The following is a 24,313-nucleotide window of genomic DNA, read 5'->3' as shown; positions in this document are numbered from 1 at the left end:
AAATATATACCTTTTCTGTCCTTTTGTAATTTTCATTTACGTGAATACAATACGATAAGTATTAAAATTATACATCTTCAGTTATTTTATTTTTCATAAATATTAATATTGATTCTAGTGAAATTAAAGTGATGCGATATTTTAACTACCAACCACAATTAAAAAAAAATTCATGCTTTGGATTAAGACAAATATCTCGCAAATACATCTGTTAAATTGCGTGAATTTCCCCTTAATATAATGCGATTCGAATATGTTTATCTTCAGCACGGGAATCAGTATTTCAGCCAACGCCAGAAAGGGCATCTTTATATCAAAATTCTGTTTCGCAAAGTATATCTTATGAACAAAGTTTTCTCCTTCAAACCAGTTATTCAGCTAACGGTATTAATCTTGTCACTTCTACGAAAGATTCAGATACGAACATCATGGACACACACTTTCGCCTCATGATTCGTCTCAGGACAGATTCCTTTGAAAATGACATAGAGTTTATGTACTATATGCTGCTTTGGAATCAACCACTAATTTACCAAATGCCCATTCGACTCTGCATACGGTTTTGATTATGGATAACGATTTTGTCGTTCCTATTTTATCACAATACAAGTGTACTTGTGTTTAATCACTTCACGTTATTTTTTTTATTTTTTTTTTTATTTTTATTTTTGGTCTGCTTTGGTTACGTTAGTGGTGGTCCATGTACGGGACTACAGAAACCTAATTTCAAGGAAGTCCACCAATCGCGTCATTAGTTTAACTGCCACCCAAATTCTAATTGCATCAGACTTAGATTTGCCAGCCGCCTTGTGCTCATTGGTAACTAACTAAACCATGCAACGCTTTTGGCGTCAGGCACGCCCTGAATAACACCAGAAGTTGGTCATCTATTTTCATTACACACTGACATAGTGATCTGTATATAGAACATATCCTATGGGACCTGAAAATAGGTTCGGTACGCGGTTCAAATTATAACTTCAACGTGAAAATATGTGCATAACATTCTATATGTGCAATCAGTCTCAAAAAGCATACACTAGTATACAGCTGTTACAAATACTTAATACCACACCGCTGACGTCATACCATTGTTCTAACTGTAGATTGTTTTTCAAGAATCTACGATTGTAAATAATGTAATTAGGATTTTTTATGCGATAAAACGCTATATCCCACGAGGCTATCGAACGAATATGTAATTTAACCCTTATAATTATCATAGTGATAATGAAATATCAACCTATAGACAAGTTAAACTGACAATGTCATACAAAATATACTAAACCTCGTATCATTACCCCAGCTAGTACACCGCGACTGGTATATTAAAGGTTGTGGTATGTACTATCCTGTCTGTGGGATGGTGCATATAAAAGATCCCTTGCTGCTAATCTGAAATGAAGTGGTGACAGCGGGTTTCCTCTCTCAATATATGTGTGGTCCTTAACCATATGTCTGACGCTATATAACCGTAAATAAAATGTGTTGAGTGCATCGCTAAATAAAACATTTCTTTCTTTGTTTCATATCATTACATGTAATAGGGGCAAGTTCAGCCAGCAAACGTTTCGTTAACGTTCGCAAACTATTCGATTGATTCCCGACTTGACTATTTGATATACCGTGAAGCACACAAACCAGTCTAGCGGACGTTTTTCTGCTCTGTTTAGCCGAACTCAGCCCTGGTGTGATCACAACTGTCAGATGTAATAACGCAGTGAATAACAATCAAGCCATCAAGTTTTTATAGTCTGCTGCTAACTTGCAAGTGTTTTGATGTACTTTGTAATTTTTCATCTACAACAAGTAACTTTTTGATGTTTATTATCCTTGTTATTTGTATTTAATACCATATCACCATAATGCTAATACAGATTTTAAAGTTTGTATTTTAGGAATTGTAAAGAATTGTATGTAACAAGCAAAAACGCGATGAGGTATACTTTTGATTAATACTTTACTGATAGCAATGTATTCAGACGGAATACAACGGAGATTGTCGAATACTAAATCGAAAATAGTAAATTACACGTTTTGCACGTGTATTACGATTAATGCCAGCCATCCTCTGCTGAGATTTTACTGGCGGAATAGTTCAGGTTAGGTCAGAAAGGATGCCGTCATGCAAATATTCCTTGACATTTTAATACAATTTTTTTCATTAAAAGTATGTATAATAGTAATTAGTTTGGCAGTCATATTGAAATAGTTAATGAATAATGTATTAAATTTGAGAATATACTCGAAAGCATGGAGTCGTGAAAAATAATTAAGCTCCCATTCACAATGAATGCGGCTCATTCGTGCGGTGCTGCTACAACAATCAAAATGCGTTGTTTCCAAAGAGAGCACACACCGTGGAAGCGTGCGGTGTGTGCATTTTGAAAACGTTTTTGGCCAGCCATAGAGAAATTGCCGATCGTTTGGTATAGGATATATTAAGCAAGTGTTATTTAACAATTTTAACAAAATAGATAAGTGCAACTATATATTTCACCTCTGCCTTGAACACATTATTTTTTTTTTTTATATAAAGTTAATTGCAAAGCAAAAGTAATATATTTACTGTACGATAGCAAATCATATTATCAATTTATCAAAATAATGGATTGTTCGCCCTTTACAGATTTTATAAAAATAATATATCACTATATACACATCGGTAATAAACATCAGAAGTACATACGTTTTATAAATATGTTCAAAACACAGTTCTACTTTTAATATATTTAATATAACAATGCATGGATGTGAGTTTATTAATTGCGGCCGGAAGATGTGTAGATGATAATTACGCATACGGTAGCCATCACATATTTAAGAACCAGACCACACGCACGCGCCGCATCCAGTGTAAATGAACCCTAACCTGCACGTTTGAGGTTTGCGAATGTTTTTCTCACAAATCCACACGTCCTCGTAATTCTCCATTCATAATTAATTAATTAATTAGCAAACACATTTTGAACTTATATCTTGTCTTATGTTATAAAGGAACGGGTAAACGTATTTTCGACGAAGAAGTGTCTGTTTCATATCTAGTTTTAAACTACATTTAATACAAATATATATATATTAGCTCGAGTGTCATTCTAGCTGTGGTCTCTATACTTTGATCAAATTATAGACCACAGCTTGAGGACACTCGACTTAAGACATACGACATGCGCTTGACTGATGCTATCAAAAACATACATGTGTATGGATATTTGACAAACAACAACACCGTTTCGAGTATTAAAGGTACTCGATATTTTACCGCAGGGTTTAGTCAGTAAAGTAATGTACGTGTTACTAGAAGGACGAGTAATGTAAACGACTCTGTATGACAGGTTTTCCTGGTAAGTAGATAATTTCCGTCAATCCACCATCACAGAACTGAAGACTACAATGAAGGAAATTGAGGGTACAAGAATGGGAAATTGCTGTTTGAAGCACCCTTACTGCGTTCACGTTGTCAAACATATACTTGATTCATTAGGAAATGGCTTGTTTATTCGGTGTGCCCCAGACAGATAGACGAACCGTTGACATTCGGCGCTGTATCAACTATCCACAAAGTTGTTCCAACTCCCCACACAAACTAGAGTTCAAACGTTAATGTATCATATTGCCGATGAGAGATTCCACTAATTAACAAGATGTGTTCGTAACTCAAATGCTTTTGAATTAAGCTAACATGAAAGATAACATGTTACTCATTTCCTAATGTTTTTTATTATTCACACTGTATTCACTATGACAAGATGATGGTGAATGCCGCGTATTGAGACATCTATATTTTGTATTACAGTATATAAATTAATCGAGTTTATTTTCAGTTTTCAACCCATTAGCTCTGTTGTTATATAAATAGCATTCAATTACTAAAGATATCAATAAAGGATGATAGAAGCCGGTTTTGTATTTAACGTTAGTCTGAAGAAACGCTATTATACGTATTAAACCTTATCGGATATAATGTCAACTACAACGTCATATGCAAGGTTAAACAAAATAAACATAAATACATGATGGATTAACTATTAGTTGTATTATCATTAACCATTATATTCTGTAAAACCTTTACAGATTGCAAATTTCCGTTTTGATACTTATTTATCTTAGTGAATACACGGCAATTATCATTACACCAAAACACGGTGCTGGGGTGTCGTTAAACATTCATTCATTCATTACACCAACACACAAACGAAATCAAACTTCTAGCTCCACATACAAAATGCATTTCTAAAATATGTAGTGTGTTATAATTTAGATGGAGAGTATTCTCAAAAGTTTTATCATAATTAAATAGTGTTACGCCATGTTGATGACGATATCCATCTATCTATCTCTCTCTATATATATGTGCGCGTGTGCGCGCCTTTTCTATGTGCGTAGGGGCGGGACGTTGCCCAGTGGTAAAGTGCTCGTTTGATACCCGGTCGGTTTGGGATCGATCCCCGTCGGTGGGCCCATTGGGCTATTTCTCATTCCAGCCAGTGCGGCACGACTGGTATATCGAAGACCGTGGTATGTGCCTCCTGTCTGGGATGGTGCATATAAACTATATCTAGCTACTAATGGAACATTGTAGTGGGTTTCTTTTCTAAGACTGTGTCAAAATTGCCAAATGTTTCACATCCAATAGCCGATTTTTAATAATTTAATGTGCTCTAGTGGTGTCGTTAAACAAAACAAACTTTTTTCTATGTGCGAATATATAAATTCCACCCAAAGCACAGAGATGTTTTAATTATATTTATAGGTATGTTGATATCAAGAGTACTGGCCGACGGTGTGGGAAAGAGGTAGAGGATGGGTGGCTGTCACTGTGTTAGTTTGTACCACTAACTGATGAGGTCGGCAAATGGAGTATTAGATTAGTGGTGTTTGGCAGATTTGTGTTTGTGTTACAAGAATGTATTTGTGTTAGGAGTGCCGCTTGATTCCTTGTCATCGTAAGCGATACACAAGTCAGCTAAGACCCAGATCTTGCTTTCGTCTCAAGAACACCAATAACCACTCGTTAAAACTTAAACCTTACAAATTGGCCATAACGACAAATCAATAAATAGTGCTGCTTGGATCGAATTTTGTTCAAATAATTAGTTTTGAGAGACGGCCAGTTTGTCACGAGGGTTTAGAAAGTCACACCAAGACATCGTTAGGTACACCACTCGCATCACATCGCTTCCGGTATTTCCTCAAACACCTTATTTACAAGACTATCATGGTGAATATTTCATCTTCGTGCTTTCATTTATGGTAACGGAACCATCTAATACACGAGGAAGCAACAAGCTGCAGAAATTCTTTTAAAAAGCAGAACTCGCAAAAAGCTTCGTCTCCGAGAGGCACTTTTTACCAAATTTGAAAGTCAAATTGCAGTGATTGTAAGAACTTCGTTTGTTCCGATATTTGTTGAGCAGCGTGGCGGTCCCTTTCATAAAACTGGGATCGATAGCCAAATTGAAAGTAGTTGTGACATCTACAAGCGGTGATTGGATGTTTGTTTCCTGCGCTCCGCACAAGATCAGCTTGAAGCATGTCAATACTATAGATAGTCTCGTCCTGGGAGGCGCAGTGTGCAATGAATCTAGGAAACACGGGCTAACTTGGCGTGCTTTTTTACTGACGCGTGGTGATCCTGGAAAACATGCAATGCTGTGAGGCTATTTGGTTTTACTCGCCTGGTTTCACTACTCTCCTGATTTGACTACTTGCTCAAGGGATTTATGTGGATCGCATGTGAAAATACGTTTGATAATATGTCAGTATTTTGTTTCCCATATTGGATACTTTTTTTTTCTTTTATGAACTTGGGTAGTTTAATACAAAGCGTATAATAACTGTTAGCTGTGTAGACCGTTTACAAAAATGTTAAGTATATGTTATAGAATGTAGGGTATCCTTTACTAATAGATATACATAACATTATTAATTGTCATATTAATAACATATTTAGCATTCATGAAACACCCTTTTGAATTCTAAATCATACTAATATATAAGAAAAAAAAAGAAAAAAGAAAAAGAAAACCAGAAAAAAAACTTATGTTGTTTATAGATTAAAATTTTTTAACGTCTTTATATTTAAAAAATTATTAATCAAGTTTCCTTTAATGAAACTTTAATACTTACAACACATCATATTATATATTATAAAGTTTCCTTCACATCCTACTTTAAAATATAACTATTGCTATAACATAAAATTGAAAATATAACCTTTAATAATACTGTTTTCCTTTAACAAAATTTATTTCAAAAAGCATTTTGGAAATTAACTTTTAAAACAACCAAATAACCTGTACATGTAATGCAATTATTAACTTTTTTCTTTTCCTTTTCACAGAGGCAACACCAAGCGATGTCAGAAGGGCTTCTCTGACGTGCAAAGTTCCTTGCTGTTTCTATCGAGGAAGATTTCATTTGCTCTTATATTAACAGCAATTTTCTTCTCTCAGAGTTACAAATGTCACACGCCGAGGTGCTCTACGATCCATTGGCGTCGAAATGAAATAATTACATTCCCTGCGATGAGCTTCCCGTTTTTTTCCTCAACAGCACAATAGTGATTCCCCGTAATTTAAAACATAGAAATGTACCAATGGGATTATTTGAATGCTTGATGACGAAGTACGAGCAAATTAACAATACAAATGTGATATTTACGGAACTCTCACTAGAGTTTAGATTCTGTTTGTTCTGATGGTCCTGGAAAAGAGAGAAATAGAGAGAAAAAACAAGACCTTAAGATTTCAGAATTAGAAGTTTCGTTTGCGACATGTCGTGTTCTATGAAAGACGTAGCAGCTGTCAGAATGTGGAGAACGTACGAGAAGTCTCACAGGGTTGAATTGAATGCTGCCAAACAGAGATGAACGCGCTGACCACGCTGATGAAGACGTCACGCATGTTTACAGCGACGTCGTCCGTGATGATGGAATACCTGGAGTGGTGCCTGCTGCTATTTAATCTCTTCATTATCTGCCCAGGTGAGTAGCTCGACAGCCAGCTATTACAATCAAATCGGTCTATAAAAATATCTAGACACATTAAGGGATTGGGCACTGGCATTCCGACTTCATTGACGGTATCCAACATTAATACAGTTTAAGCTATTACAGAAATAGGAAACAACAACAGACACACACAGTGAAAAACACCACCACCACCACCACCAAAGACACTCATATAAAAACAGCAAATAACAAACGTAAAAAGGCAACAACAACAACAACAAAAAGAACCATTAACACAAAACAAATAACATCAAGCAAACAAAAACTAAACTAAACTAAACTAAACTAAAACAACAACATCAAATGAAGTAACAACGGGATGGGGTACCATAGTCCTAATTAGAAGACCATTTGCTACACAATATACAATATCAAACAAATAATATATCTCTATTTTGCTTTCATCATTTTAACTTTTTGTTGTACCTGCTTATAAAAATTATCCACACTAAATGGTAGAGCACCAGTTTCCCAATATGATTTATGTTAAATATAATGCACAATTATCTAAAATGTTAGTTCATTAGCTAGTTATTATAGTTTGTTGTTCAAACATTAGTTTAGGTTCACAGATATTTTTAAAACCAAGGACTGAATCAATGCAAACAATAATTGAAAACATATTGTTTAAACTTGATTTAGAACAAAGGTATATACATATATATATACATACATATATATACACACACACACACACACACACACACACACACACACACACACACACACACACACACACACACACACATATATATATATATATATATATATATATATATATATATATATATTACATAGTATTTTGAGTCCATTGGTTTGACTGTAATACGACTAACAAATGAACTCACCATATGTCATGTCGCTAACTTGAAGGTGACAAAATTTCGTTTGGACTCTGTCTTTTGCAGATATACAAACATGAATATGCTACTGGTTTTTGTCGTTCATATACATTGCAACACTATACATATAAAAGTGAACTAAACACGAAGCTGCACCAAATAATACAACCAAATGCATAATAAAGATCATAAACTTGCATTCTTGGAATATTCCAGCAAGTACACCACGACTGGTATATCAAAGGCCGTGGTATGTGCTATCCTGTCTGTGGGAAAGCGCATATAAAAGATCCCTTGCTGCTTTAGGGAAGATGTAGCGGGTTTCCTCTGATGACTATGAGTTAGAATTACCAAATGTTTGACATTCAATAGCCGATGATTGATTAATCAATGTGCTCGAGTAGTATCGTGAAACAAAAACAAACTGCTTAATAGAGTGTACACTGGACACCAAAAGCATCGTGAATCTAATTATCATCTGTAACATTAATTGACATTAAAGGATTAACACATATTGATATTCAGGAGAATTAGGAAATGTTTTATTTAACGACGCACTCAACACATTTTATTTACGGTTATATGGCGTCAGACATATGGTTAATGACAACACAGATATTGAGAGAGGAAACCCGCTGTCGCCACTTCATGGGCTACTCTTTTCGATTAGCAGCCAGGGATCTTTTATATGCACCATCCAGACAGGATAGCACATACCACGGCCTTTGATATACCAGTCGTGGTGAACTGGCTGGAACGAGAAATAGCCCAATGGGCCCACTGACCGGGATCGATCCCAAACGCTTCAGGAGAATTAGAGGCTGATATACCGTTTATCATTTTACAGAATTGAGCGTTTGTGATGAAGTAAACATATTTTAATTGCAAACTAACGATAAGGCCAAAAAAAAAAAAAGTGTGTTTCAGGTTTCATCGCTGGAAAAAATAGGGTAGGTAGGTAGGAACTTTTTTTTTCTTTTTTCTTTTTTTTTAAACCGTGTTCTTGACATACTGCATATAACCTGTCTGCCAAAATCGCTGTAGATGTTGTGTGGGTTTTTTTTGTAGTCAAAATCTTTTAGGGTCGCAGCATAAAATTAGGGTCGGTCGGGAAACCGGAAGCACACAATTTTTTTTAACGCCTAATCCAGATAAAAAGTTTGTTTATTTAACGACGCCTCTAGAGCACATTGATTTTTTATCTTTTCATCGGCTATTGGACGTCAAACATATGGTCATTCTGACATAGTTAGAGGAAACCCGCTGCGACCACATAGGCTACTCTTTCCGATAAGCAGCAAGGGGTCTTTTATATGCACTTTCCCACAGACAGGACAACACATACCACGGCCTTTGATGAACCAGTTGTGGACCACTGGTTGAAAAGGAAAATAACCCAAACTGTAAATGGGTCTACTGAGCTATATCCCGCTCCCTATAATTCAAATATGCATTTATGTTAATGGTCAGTATATTAAAAGGGTATCATTCAAAGTTTGTGAAACTTAAGCATGTTCTGAACACTAAACCTTTATCTGGAATAATTTTCAGAAGTAACCGAATCCTGCTTTATACTTCACACAGACACGAACACACGCACGCACGCACGCACGCACGCACGAAGTATTGCACATTTTATGTGTTTACATTGTTTTAATGTAGCTTTTTAAGATTAATTCCACAAAATGATATCGGTTAGACATACATTCTTTCGGTCAGTATATACATAATATAACACCTAAACCTTAAAATAGTAATAATAGTAATAATAATAATAATAATAATAATAATAATAATAATAATAATAATAAAAACACATCACCATCAATATGTTGTATGTATACATAAAGCATGTCTAAACCAATTGCAGATTTAACATAAAAAAAAAAAACCCGTTTCCAAACACATCAATGTGTATGATTCTGCATGACAAAGATGAGCAAGAGCTTTCATAAAGCCGCACTAGAACACGTCAGCGTTACGGTACTCTGTTAACGTACCTCTACCAAATGAAATCCAGACAGGTATATATCCTAGGTACATCCTCCGACTTTGCCATTCACTGGATCCGAGGCAGATACCATTGGCGTAGCCAACATTTTATATTAGGTGCGTCCCACGTAGGGAAATGGCTACCCACACTTGTCTCTAAATCGTGTTATGGGGTAACAGATACATATAAAAGGTGTTTGGTAAAAAGTTAGATGTGATAGGAAGGAATGGCATTGGGGGAGCTGACTGAGATCGAGGGCGCAAAACAAAGTTTCGAGATGCTCCCCCGTGTGTGTGTGAAAAATAAATGTCCTGAAATGTAATTCCGTGCATTCAACAGGGTGTATACTACCAAATCAAATCCCATAGACGACAATAGTAACATATGTGGCTAAAACTCCTACCTGCAGCGTATCAGTCGACATAAGCACAAAATTTGATTACTTTTTTTTACAGGTACCCAATACATGTTTCAAGCACAAGGCTACTTGACACAGTGGTATTAGATAAAATAAAATTGCATATATGTTTTGCAACCAACACACTCACATTTATCACCAATCACAGGACGTGTTGTGTTCACTTCTCTATCAAACGTTCGGTGCACCTCGAACTTTGACCCAGCCGGAAGTTACTTGGTTTAGTACTACCTACAAGTAAAATTCATCTCTGCCTCCAAATTTACTACCAATAATATTTTTTATTCAGAATTATTGGGGGTAGGTGGTCTATAGCTCCCCAGTCCCCCCCCCCCCCCCCCCCCCCCCCTGCTCTGCTCCGCCGAGCCTGGCTACGATAGTTTTACTGCCTCCTATTATAATGCGGGATAACTTTACGAGTGTGTTTGATTATAATCCATAGTATTAGGCAGCTGGCCAAATGCACCGACGTATTACCTTTTGGTAAGGTGTGACAGTTTGGGTTTAACTTTTAACACTTTATATCTATAAAGTATTCATTTCAAAAAGTCGTATAAACACAAGTTGCTGTCAATAGTTAATGATTTAAGACGTCATATTATTCAAGTATCGTATTTGAAATTAATGTAATGCCAAGGCAATTTCGCCATTGCATTGGGGATTTCATAACATTGTGATCTAAATAAGACCAGAAATGACCTGTCTGGGATAGATATGATACAAATGAAAATATGTGCTTATAACTGGTTACTGGGGGTACAAATCAAATGAATTAGTTTTAAAATGTGAAGCTGTCAAGATTGTTTCCCAAAAGCCCTTTCCCCTAAAGAAATACAAGAACACAAGACCACCACATATACCCATAAACACACGCGCGCATGCAGTGATTTCTGTAAATAAAGGCACGTCTGAATGCGCACGCAGATATGCTTAGAATATTCCACGCAAATAATCGTAATCTTATTTTACAGAGATATTGTTCAAATTAATTTAAGGGCAAAGTAACCTTACAAATATTCACTGAATCATCATAAAACCTTCAGAAACCGTAGTATATAAACTAAAATTATCTAAACATAAATACAAGATACCTCCTTTAGTTTTGTTTTCATGCATTGTCAAAGGCACACGGTACTAAATCGTTACTGTTGATACTGTGATGATGTGTTGGAGTGTATTCGTTCTTTACTGTTATTCCATTCTACTACAGCCAACTCCAAACCTAATTTGTGTCGGACCATCGATAATAAACTTGAATGTCCGAATCTGCTGATGTCAAGATAACAAAAAGTTAGGGAATTTGAAAGACACTGATTACATTCTGGTACAAAAGGTGTATAGCAATAAAATAATAAAATTAACTTATTTGTGGCAGTCCAGTCGCGATTCCAGTGGGTGGATACTAGGGATGCTTCCTCCTCTGAATTTCATAGTTACACGAGAAACCCATTGTTTAAGAGATAAATAAAATCGATTTATTTATTTTCAGTGGAGAGAGAGAGAGAGAGAGAGAGAGAGAGAGAGAGAGAGAGAGAGAGAGAGAGAGAGAGAGAGAGAGAGAGAGAGAGAGAGAGAGAGAGAGAGAGAGAGAGAGGGAGGAGAGAGAGAGAGAGAAGAGAGAGAGAGAGAGAGAGAGAGAGAGAGAGAGTGAGAGAGGGAGAGAGAGGGAGGGAGGGAGAGAGACAGAGAAAGAGAGAGAGAGAGAGAGAGAGAGAGAGAGAGAGAGAGAGAGAGAGAGAGAGGGGGGGGGGGGGGGGGGGGAGGAGGGAGGAAGGATGCCGCTACATATTCTACGCCTGCGGCAGCAAATGACTTTTTGTGAACTTTCCCAGGACAGGATTATTATTATCAGTGGCGTAGTGAGGAGGGTGGGTGTCACGGGGACCATGGCACCCCAGTCAAACTTGTTTTTAATTGTATAAAATTTTATAAAATCATACATACATACATAGTGTGGGTTGTCTCTCTCCCCCCACCCCCAACATAAAATCCTGCTTACGCCCGTAATTATTAGTACACTGTATAGACAGTTGAGTCTTTATTTGTACTATTTTGTACCCCCCCCCCCCAAAAAAAAAAAAAATACTACTAATAATGTTTGTTTTTTTTAAATCCCACACCCCAAACACATTAAACAAAATCCGTTACCTCCCGCTTTTTAAAAAGACCCCACGCAAATAACTGTAAATACATACATGGTTGGCCGTTAGATACCATTTATCTCACAATGAGTTGTTTGAAAATGTTTCTAACGAGTGAAAGCTAGTTTGATACGTTTTTATACAACAAGTTGTAAAATAAATGATATCTAACTGACACGAATGTATTATTATATATCTTATATATCCTCAAAAAGCAGGTTTTAAGCAAATTTTAACATCTTTTTCGACTAAAAGTTATTTACAGCACTTGCATTTGTAGCTAACTTACACGTCACAGACACATGATTGTCAGGTTAACTATACGTCACTTTGTAATCGATTTCGAGCGTGCTGTTGTTTCATTGGATGTATGACATTGGTGACCTCGGTGGCGTCGTGGTTAGGCCATCGGTCTACAGGCTGGCAGGTACTGGGTTCGGATCCCAGTCGAGGCATGGGATTTTTAATCCAGATACTGACTCCAAACCCTGAGTGATTTCCCCGCAAGGCTCAATCGGTAGGTGTAAACCACTTGCACCGACCAGTGATCCATAACTGGTTCAACAAAGGCCATGGTTTGTGTTATCCTGCCTGTGGGAAGCGCAAATAAAAGATCCCTTGCTGTCTGTCGTAAAAGAGTAGTCTATATGGCGACAGCGGGTTTCCTCTATAAAACAGTGTCAGAATGACCATATGTTTGACGGTCAATAGCCAATGATAAAATCAAAAATCAATGTGCTCTAGTGGCGTCGTTAAATAAAAAAAAATAACAAATCACCTAGGAGCAGTCAGCCGTATGTCTTGAAATTGTTAACACACGTACATGTGTAAACAAATATGTGTTATCAAAATAACGAGTGATGTTCTCACCAACGAGTGTGTAAGAAAATAAATAAACAAACACATAACAGAGAAGAATTTTTTTATTCTAATTATGAAAATATGTGTAGGTATAAAAAGGACGAATCAACCACAAAACGTAATGCGCTATTCGATTAACACATCATTAAACAATCATTCATTTACGCCAAGTGTCTTATCGATTATAAAATAAAATTTAAAAAACCCCCACAAAGAATTAAAGGTCACGACATTATGACATCATAAACGCTTATCGGTGTATTTCACCTAGCAACATAAGAATGAATTGTCCCTAAATTGTGGTACGTATATTATATATTTGTTCGAATACGATGACTACTTTAAAAGAGAAGAAACGTATTGAAGACCAAGAACCTATGTAAGCACGTTCATGTTAACTACATGTACTATAATATGCATATAAATACATTGAAGTGTGCGTATTCAGCTTATGATATACATTTACTCAATTCTTTCATGGGTACATGGGGCGGGACGTAGCCCAGTGGAAAAGCGCATTCCTGATGCGCGGTCGGTCTAGGATCGATTCCCGTCGGTGGGCCCATTGGGCTATTTCTCGTTCCAGCCAGTGCACCACGACTGGTATATCAAAGGCCGTGGTATGTGCTATCCTGTCTGTGGGATGGTGCATATAAAAGATCCCTTGCTACTAATGGGAAAATGTAGCGGGTTTCCTCTCTGACTGTCAAAATTATCATATGTTTAACATCTAATAGCTGATGATTAATAAAATCAATGTGCTCTAGTGGTGTCGTTAAACAAAACAAACTTCTTCTCCATTGGTACATAGTCTAACAAAGAGGCATCTTGGGTGATTCCTCCAAATAATAATCATATTTAAGCTTCACCGAAGACTACTTATTGCATTTTAAAAATATATATTATTATAGTTTTAATAACAGGGATAAAACTACACCCATGCCACTATCCCCAAGAAATCTAAAACTCCCAAGTTCTTTTAGCATTATAACAATGAAAAACATCAATATATACAATAGTGCGGAACAATGGTGGAGAGTGACTTGCAGACAAATACATACAAACAACTAATATAACATTATATATGTATTATATATGTATTGATGCATTATATATGTATATACAATTAATTTTCTTGTACAAGTAATTGTTCTCTAAATCGGTTCACCTGCTGTAAGAATTTGCCAAGATTATATATCTCCATATTGTTTTCAGTTGTCCTGGTATGGTTAGTTATTTTTAATTACTTTATCGGATTCTCTCAATCAGCTGTTTTTCCCTTGACAACTCTATGGTCCTTTGGCAACTCTGCCAAGTATGAAAATGGTCACGGCCAATAGTCTCATGGCATTTTCAACAGCAGTTTTGCGGGTAATGAGTTAGAGAGGAGTTTAATTTGTCAGAATTACACAATATATATATATATTAAAAATAGTGATACAGAAAACTGAAAGATCCAATGCAAAATAAATGCCGCGGAACTTAGAAGACTTCGCAGAATCTCCATTATCGAATGCCGTGGTTAATTGCCAGAGTTCAATACTTAATTCAAAATATGGCACTTGCTTTACCCACTCCCCTATATAGCATCTTGTAACACTAAAATCACCCCGTCCTCTACAATAACCCTTTGATTCATTGTGATAATGTTACATTTTAAAATAAATAAATAAACAACAAAAATAATTTGTAACAGACAAACTGGCTATAAATGAATACATTTACTGTATGAATAAATGAGACATTGTTTTAAAACAAATTCCACGTTTTCGCCTATAAAATGTAATGTAACCCATGACTATTCCCACTAAGAGAGTTATGCAAGTAATGTTTGGCCTGTCTCCCTGAGGTATCAATTTTATCCCTACCACTATTTAACTACATTTTCATTACTTTTATGTGCGTGTGCGTGTGCGTGTGTGTGTGTGTGTGTGTGTATGTGTAAGAGAGAGATAGAGAGAGAGCATTTAAAAAATAATATATCTGCTATAGATCTAATCACGATGAATGAATGAAAGAAAGAAAGAATGAACGAATGATAAATCGATAATGACACAACCCATTTTAACATTTATTGAACTACGAAGAAACATGTGCCTGTTAAAATTTGGATAAATAACCTCGATCAATTGAAATGGAATTGTTGAACTTGTTAGTTTTACTGCCGATTGAATTAATTTGTGCCCAGGCACGCTTCAACACTCAATTCGAACTCGTGTGTTCAAACATATTGCTTTGGCCTTTTCCGAGCCGACGACCATGCGACAGAATTCATTGAAACATTTTGTGTAATCGGTTGTAAATTGTTTGATGGACATATATTGTATAAATGTAGCCAGGCTCAGCAATAACGTACGCGACGTCGAATATAAACTTCAGGAAGAAATCTTGAATGTGTCGGCCGATACCGTACTGTAAAGAAATTTAATAATATTGAGTTATATTTAGTCCGTGACATCAGATAAACGATCATGTCTGGCACGTATGAGCGTGAAACTAGGAGAATAAAAAAACGGATCCGACTGAAGAGGAATGACGAACGAGAAGCAGGATTATATTGGCCTAACGTATGGCTTCTATACACTATAATCTACATTTATTAATTAGAAAGGACTTAACTATTGTAATACATGCATTTATATATACTGCTACTGATCCCTTCACTTTTTTCTGCTTTGCTTTTCATTAATTTCTTCTCCGTCTGAAAGCTCCTATCGTTCAAGTTAATTTGGCTGTCCATGTCCACATGGCTTGCGTTTTGTCGTTTTGCCACCCACGTACTACTCCCATGATCCTTTGCTGTTGGCTTAGTTGGACCATTTTAGAGTGTTCTGTGGTTCGTTTTTGTAATACAAATATCGAAAGATATCGTCGATCTGTACCAAATATTTTTTAAAGTTTAAAATAAGTACATCTGCCACTACTAATGCAGCTGCTACAATTAGTAATTCTGTTGATAATGTTAAGAGTAATAAAACGAAATCCATTATGAATTGCTATCTCATACATAACACCATAATTATTTCTTAATGCATAATGTGTAAAACATGTATACTACATACCGTTGGTGAGACTAGATCATAGCATACCTTATCTTAAACTCTTAACCATATCTAGAGCTCAGAATTATAAACTGACAAATAATAAAGTGGATAAATCGATCTATTAAAGACTTGGATTGTTATTTGTTTTCCTCTACTAATTTTTAAAACTGATGTTTGTATTTGTCTCTTGGAGGTGCGGGACGTAGCCCTGTGGTAAAGCGCTCACTTTATGCACGGTCGGTTTAGGATCGAGCCTCGTCGATGGGCCCATTGGGCAATTGTTTGCTACAGCCAGTTGGTATGACTGGTATATCAAAGGCGGTGGTATATGCTATCCTATCTGTGGGATGGCGCATATAAAAGATCCCCTGCTAGTAATGGAAAAATGTGGCGAGTTTTTTCTCTAAGACTAATGTTTGAGAAATGTTTGACATCCAATAACCGACGATTAATAAACCAATGTGCTTCAGTGGTGTCGTACAACAAGAACATACCTTTTGTCTTTTGGCTTGTATTATTGTCTTACAGACTACAACTAGATGTTCTTAAACAGGAATAATGGAATTTCACAGCGTGTTACAAATGTATAAAACCACATCGTATTATTGAACTGTGACTGATTCAGGTTCTTAAAAACTACCATGAATACGAAAGAGAAATTGTAAACAAATCTGTTCGGACCTTCACACGAATGAGAAACCAGAGACTTGGAATATGACAGTGCTTGCAATCAAAGGTTTATTAACATTCGATTATTTCACCGTTGGAGACAACGCGGCTGGCAGGAACCCCTTTTATAGAAATTCTGTCACTGTGACATAAATCAAAGGTCACATTTCCATGCATATACATGATAAAGTGCTCAAACCTCTGGCGACCGGGGAACTATTGTTTTTGATGGTCCTATTCCGTCTGTCATCGCGCATTCCATAATCACTGCAAAGGGTTCGGGTTCATCTAAAGCACGTGGAACTGGAACCCAGCCACTATTACACCATGGAATTGTCTTCGTGCGTTGGGAAAGCTCAGTGGATCTTCGAACATGCAATGGCTTTAAAATACAATATTTGGCTTCTTAATTTGGTAACTCCTGGTGTTGTTAGGTCACTATCCTTCTAACACACTGTGTTACTTTATAACACAACACACACATGATGTTATTAAAAAGTAACTTAGTTGTTGGTTGAGTGGGGGCTGTAACACACACAGCTAAGTGGGTCTTGAAACATGCATTAGTTGCAAATACAATATTTGGCTTCTTAATACATGCTTTTCAACACACTTTGATCTTCAAGTGACCTGAGCCCCGTTTTACGAAGCGATCTTAGCGCTAAGTTCACCGTAAGTACCTAGCTACCTTATGCAATTAAAGTAATCTTAGTACTAAGTTTGCTTCGTAAAACATGGCCCTGGAGATACCTATTCGGTAATTCGAGGGGTCGTTAGGTCAGTCCTACTAACACGGTGCGTAATTGTATCACGCAACACACAAACATGAAGGTATTAAAAAGGTAACCATCATAGCTGTTAGTTGAGTTGGGGCTATAATACACACATCTGTCACTAACCCATTCAGTGAAAGAACTCAATACATTAACTCGTTCGTGCGTTCACTTACTAAATAGTTTATTGGGTTGTTCGTGTTGTTCCCTTTCAAATAGGTACTATTTATACACGGTCTAACTGTAGACGTCTTCTCTTTAAAGAGCTGTGTCTGATAAATATATATTATTTCACGGGCGAAAAAATACAAGAAATTTCTCATTTGTAACGTGATGCTACAAGCATGAATCAGATGGTCAAAGTCAGATTGTAAAATCGATTACGGTGTTAAATTCAAACGATTGATAGATCCCCAACCCATGTTAAATTGCACTCTGCGTCTAGACATTAGAAGCGACTTATCTTCAATCAACACTAAATTGCTCGGTTGGTCAATCGGTCTTTGATGTTTGTAAGGGTTTACACAAAATGGCATGGTACACGAGATAAATATGTTTGGATGTTTTCCTGAAGGAAACCAAAAGGTTCTCTGTGTACAGCGACCAGTGTGTCAGTCGTTCCATTTCATGGTAATTCAAGAAAACCAAAGAACATGTTTTGGCCTCGGCTAATATATGCGATAGCTATTGATTATATCCCTTCCATGCTTCATTGTAAGATTTTGCAAAATGCTGGTGTGGGCCTTGATACGCAGTATTTTTCGTTCTTCGCAATTTCGATTTCGAGATGTTTAAGATTATCTGTATAATATTCATTCCGGTATTGTTATTGATTCATATTGTCATCGCTGTTGACTTTCTAAATTTCTTAACCACAGTTCTAGCATTCTTCGTTTGCATTTGATAATATGTATGTTTATTAATATAAATGTGGGTGATATTCTGGTGGACAATCTGTTCCATAGAAAATATATTTAAAACCAAGTGTAGTTTTTATTCTTCATAATTAATATGATCCCTAATATAATGACATTTTACACCATGTTAGTCACTGTTTTATAAATGCACAATGGCAATGACGACATTTCCTGAATTCCATATAACTTATTGTACACTGTGAGAGCAATGTGGAGAATACACGTGTTGTAAAGAAGCAAGATCAGAATATCACACACCTGGTGATAATTGACGTTAAAATCAGAAATTTGCAAAACAATTATTAATATACATAATCTCTGAATTTAATCAGTTTTGATACCTGGCAAAATATTAGAAACTAAGCTAACCTCAATCTCAACCATCAACATATTCATTGTTTTATTAATCAAACGAATAGACTGTACATAATGTTAAACAGTAATAGCAATTAGATCATATGCCGGTCGAAGTTTTATGTGTAAGGCCAACGTGTTTTGATATGCGTGTGTGTGTTTGTGTGTGTGTGTGTGTGTGTGTGCGTGCGTGTGTGTGCGTGCGTGCGTGTGTGTGAAAGAGAGAGAGAGAGAGAGAGAGAGAGAGAGAGAGAGAGAGAGAGAGAGAGCGCCCTGTGTCTGGCCAGAATATATTTGTTTTTAGTTCAACAGTTTCACTCTTTTTGTAAATGGTCATGAGGCAAATGTAATGCCCCTATCAACCCTAAACAAAATACTTTTTGAGAGATTCACAATTTGTGAAATGGGATGACACCCCACCCCCTCTCGCCTCGAATCTAGCCGATTATGATAATTTTGGAGTATTAAGCAACATTTTGGCAGGGAAGTATAAGCCTTGATATAATGAAAAGGAAAAGATTAAAAGACAGCCCTTAAGATGATAAATATATTTAGACTTATCTCTCTGATTAGTTCTGATTGGCACAACACTTCACGGGACTGCGGAGAACAAGAATCGCAGTGGCTGGCTTATTGATGCGTCACTGCTCGCATTCACGCATTATGAAAGGACATTTAACATCCCTGATTAAATCATGTTTGCTGTACAAATACTATCACAGTCAGACAATTGGTTCAACGAGAACCGCAGACAACGGCCTTCGTGTAATTGTACAAATTGTCGGAGGAATAACCGCGCTGTCAAGAGAACAAATTATATTTATACTATCTTCAGTATGAAAGTCCCTCAGATTGGCAAGTGAATACAGTATTATGAAGAAAGAAACTAATATTCACAGCTTCTGCAGCTTCACCTGAAATACTCCCAACGATAAATACCGTCTTCTGTGGAGGCTGCGGCCTTTTATCTGGTTTTGGATATTTGGATCCAGTATTCATAAATAAATCGCTGCTAGATGTGGTTGCACTTTGAGGAAATCACAAGAAGAGACGATAACTATGTGTATATTCAGTGAAATTACCGCGTTATGTTAGATCGATCAGGTTTTACACATGTTTTATAGTGCACCACACAAGGAACGGGACACTAAAGCACCATTGGCTGGAATAATAGATTATGAAAAATAAACGGTTTACATGCATTATTCACAAGACATAAACGTATTTTAATAATACTTGGTCCTATCACAACACTGGATGGTACCTCTGGTAAACAAAATGCTGTGTTTCACTGTCTTAATATCTATAGAAGGTCAAGACTTTGTCTTTATGTGTGACAATTTGACCTGCGTCAGAATTGTCATGATACTTGGTTTCTGTAAACACCTGTTAGACATATATCCTATTGAAACGTCAGACTGTTTGCCAAAGTAGAACACTCTGATTGATATTAAACATAAACATTTACACGTTTCAAGAAAAGGTTTGAAAAGCTTGGGTACTGGAAAGCAGGACGAATTGTGGGTGATTGTAGTTTCAACATAATTTATAGCAATATCTACCGTTTAGCGTTGTAAAACATCCACGTATCTCTAATTGTATTATCTTACTGTACATTCCAATATATGCATATTTCTTGCCCAGTGGACAGGGTTATCCAGCTTTTGCACGGTGCTAGAAAAATCTGTCGGACAAAACGTTTCGGTAAACCTCGGCCCTCACAAGAAACATTTTGTCCCTCGGGTTAAAATTGCCTTATCTATACCTCACAACGGTGATAGATTCTATTGGTTCAACTGATCACTGAAATAAATGAGATCCACAAAACTGTTTCTGTCTTAAAATATTTAACATTTAAAATAATTTGATTTCCAGACATTTATTTACAAAATGTACTTTTTGCACATTTTATGTAATTAATACAATGAGAGGCAAATCAAGTATGAATGGCATACAGCAAACACTATTCAAGTAGAACGTTGAATTTCACAAATGATATAAAAATACAATCAAAGGACATCTCAGCACATATTTTAAATTATAACGATTTGTTTTCTAACTGGAATCCAGCCACTATTACACCATGGAATTATCTTCGTGCGTTGGGAACGCTCAGTGGATCTTCGAACATGCACTTAATCTACATAATGAGGGTGGGGTGGGGGGTCGGGGGGGGGGGGGGGCTCGGTCCCACAGGCTACTGGTATTAAACAGCGTCAAGGGTTGTTTATGTGCACGTCTCCATATCATACAGGGAACAGCACATAAGACAGTCGGGTATATTTCAAAAGTGGGCAACACCAGACCCAAATATTCAGATTAGCAAATCAAACTAGATTATGCCTTCAATAATGTCGCACATAAAATTTCTGTTTAAACCACTATAAACATTAAGAGTACCAGAAACTCATGGTGTACAAACATTAATATTCTACGCAAGAAAATGTAATTGATGTCCAGTTTTATTTATTAAAAGCCTTGTTAGCAGGGGGCATGTCTGTAAAGTCATGAATTTCCCTTTAAGAGTCATGACTGTCATTTCTTAATGAAGTATAAAGATGAAGAAAGCACTTTAAAAATATATCTAGATGTAATATAACGTGTTCACTAAAATTATACTGATGAAATGTATGACATTTTATTTCTATCCGACACCAATATATAAGTGCCTATAGAAGACAAAAGGTTAATCACAAAAGTAAGTTAGTTAATCTAGATTTCAAACATGTTTCTTGGTTATGAAAAAAAAAACATTGGTTAATCCAATCATATTATTTTCATAGAATGTTGCATTGATTCTGTTAAGTTAGCATCTTCGAACTCTATCAATGTCCAACACCAAAACTATTTAAACTTCACTAAATGAAAATGGGTTAATTAAGGAATTTGTTGTGCATGGTATTAATACAGCACCGCCTGCCTCCTACAAAATTATGACTTAAAACAAAAACAAGGGCAAAGTTTCAAATTCCATCCGACAGCAAAACGAGTATTTTGAAATAGGCCGTTTTAGATATATCACGTGTTGGTTTGTGGTCGGGATAGGAATAAAGCCAATGGGGTCAACCGAGAATGGCCGATCCTGAGATTAGGATGTTTAGCTTGCTAATGTAAATTCGTTATCCTCTTGAAATACTTTGGTAGTGGTGACGGAGGTATCTGTGTAGCGATGAATTAGGGGATTCACTATAACTATTAATTAACATAATTATGGCACTAGTAGGCTGTAAGCTCTCTTTAATATATATATATATATATATATATATATATATATATATATATATATACTGGTGAGTGAGTGTGTGTGTGTGTGTGTGTGTGTGTGCGCGCGCGCGCGTTCGATGTGTTGTGGGTTTGCAAGACGTGTGAGAGTACTGCTAAATCAATTCCAACATATTTTCTTAGTTCAAGGATCATAACTCTATATCAAAAATGGGTAAATCGCCATGACAGTCAAACTTGATTTGTATACATAATAAAGATAAATACAAAATTTCATCTTAATATCTTCAGGCATTGTGAAAAAAAAACACATCCGGAAAACTATAAGTGTGACCGACCGACCGACCGACAAAAGAACGGAGAAGAACCCTATAGTCCCGTTCGGTTGAGCTGACCGACAGAAGGACGGAGAAGAACCCTATAGTCCCGTTTTGGTTGAACCGACCGACAGAAGGACGGAGAAGAACCCTATAGTCCCGTTCGGTTGAGCCGACCGACAGAAGGACGGAGAAGAACCCTATAGTCCCGTTTTGGTTGAACCGACCGACAGAAGGACGGAGAAGAACCCTATAGTCCCGTTCGGTTGAGCCGACCGACAGAAGGACGGGGAAGAACCCTATAGTCCCGTTTTGGTTGAACCGACCGACAGAAGGACGGGGAAGAACCCTATAGTCCCGTTTTGGTTGAACCGACCGACAGAAGGACGGAGAAGAACCCTATAGTCCTGTTCGGTTGAACCGACCGACAGAAGGACGGAGAAGAACCCTATAGTCCCGTTCGGTTGAGCCGACCGACAGAAGGACGGGGAAGAACCCTATAGTTCCGTTTTGGTTGAACCGACCGACAGAAGGACAGGGACGAACCCTATAGTCCCGTTTTGGTTGAACCGACCGACAGAAGGACGGGGAAGAACCCTATAGTCCCGTTTTGGTTGAACCGACCGACAGAAGGACGGAGAAGAACCCTATAGTCCTGTTCGGTTGAACCGGTTGGGGACTAATAAACAAAGAATTAAGTAACCTTGGTGTTAATATTGAACTGCCCGAAATTTGTGACCACAATACTGTAAGCGAATGTATGAATTTTATTTAAATCAAATAGGCTACGATGACGGGGAAACTGCAGTATCTGGAGCTAAAAGTGATAGATTAGCTGTTTGTACCTCGTGTTAGTATATGAGCAGGACATTTCTTGGAGATAACACATTTTGTCCATTAATGCCGTCGAATTAGCCGCATTCACTGTCGGAGTAAAGTATAATTCTGTCACTGGTTTCAAACAACTGACTGTAATTTTACACCAACCTAAGTGACCCGTAATAGCTCAGCGAGGTTAATCAATATCCATTTTGGTGACGAATGTCGTCTGTAAAAATATTCAAACCTTGCACGTGTTCCTATTGGTCTGCAGATGTTAGACTGACTGTCGACACACGCTAAAGTCTCACAACCAGTTTAGTGCGCGACCCCTCCTACATACTGCGCTTTGTCCTGAATAATGCAATCAGAAATATATACACAGTTAAATCTACTATGCTAGGGGACACTTCAATAAGAGAAGGTACATTGCACTGGTGTAGGAAGCGGGGGTGGGTGGGGGGGGGGGGGGGAAGGGGCATGTGTCCCCACTTTGTATCAGCAGCGATGATTCATATAATGTTTCAACATTTTATTTTTTTTGTTCAACGACACCACTAGAGCATACTGATTAATTAAGTATCGGCTAATGGATGTCAAACACTGGGTAACTCTTACACATAGTGTTAGAGAGAAACCCGCTACATTTTCCATTAGTAGCAAGGGATCTTTTATATGCACCATCTCACAGACAGGATAGCACATACCGCGACTTTTGATATACCAGTCGTGGTGAACTGGCTGGAGCGAAAAATAGCCCAATGGACCCACCATCAAGCTAGCGCTTTACCACTGGGCTACCAACATTGTGTATACTTCAGTTTATTGTTTTATATGGGTTGACCAAAAATAGATTAATAGAATAAAATAAAAATAATATATACACTTATAAACACACACACACACACACACACACACACACACACACACA

At 36.9% G+C, this 24,313-nt stretch overlaps 1 protein-coding gene across 1 annotated transcript in view; it reads left to right on the top strand.

Moving 5' to 3' along the window:
* The first annotated feature begins 6,867 nt into the window (after nucleotides 1–6,867).
* The window catches only part of LOC121370027 (limbic system-associated membrane protein-like), a 42,306-nt gene continuing 24,860 nt past the window's right edge, over nucleotides 6,868–24,313 (top strand). Inside the window, exon 1 of the mRNA XM_041495122.1 lies at nucleotides 6,868–6,985. Within this exon, the coding sequence (XP_041351056.1) occupies nucleotides 6,868–6,985 (118 nt within the window). The remainder of the gene's footprint in view (nucleotides 6,986–24,313) is intronic.

Source organism: Gigantopelta aegis, chromosome 4 (genome assembly GCF_016097555.1).
Source record: "Gigantopelta aegis isolate Gae_Host chromosome 4, Gae_host_genome, whole genome shotgun sequence".
NCBI classification, from domain to species: Eukaryota; Metazoa; Mollusca; class Gastropoda; order Neomphalida; family Peltospiridae; genus Gigantopelta; species Gigantopelta aegis.
The sequence above is the reverse complement of the archived record's forward strand: the minus strand, read 5'-3'. Positions and strand labels throughout refer to the sequence as shown.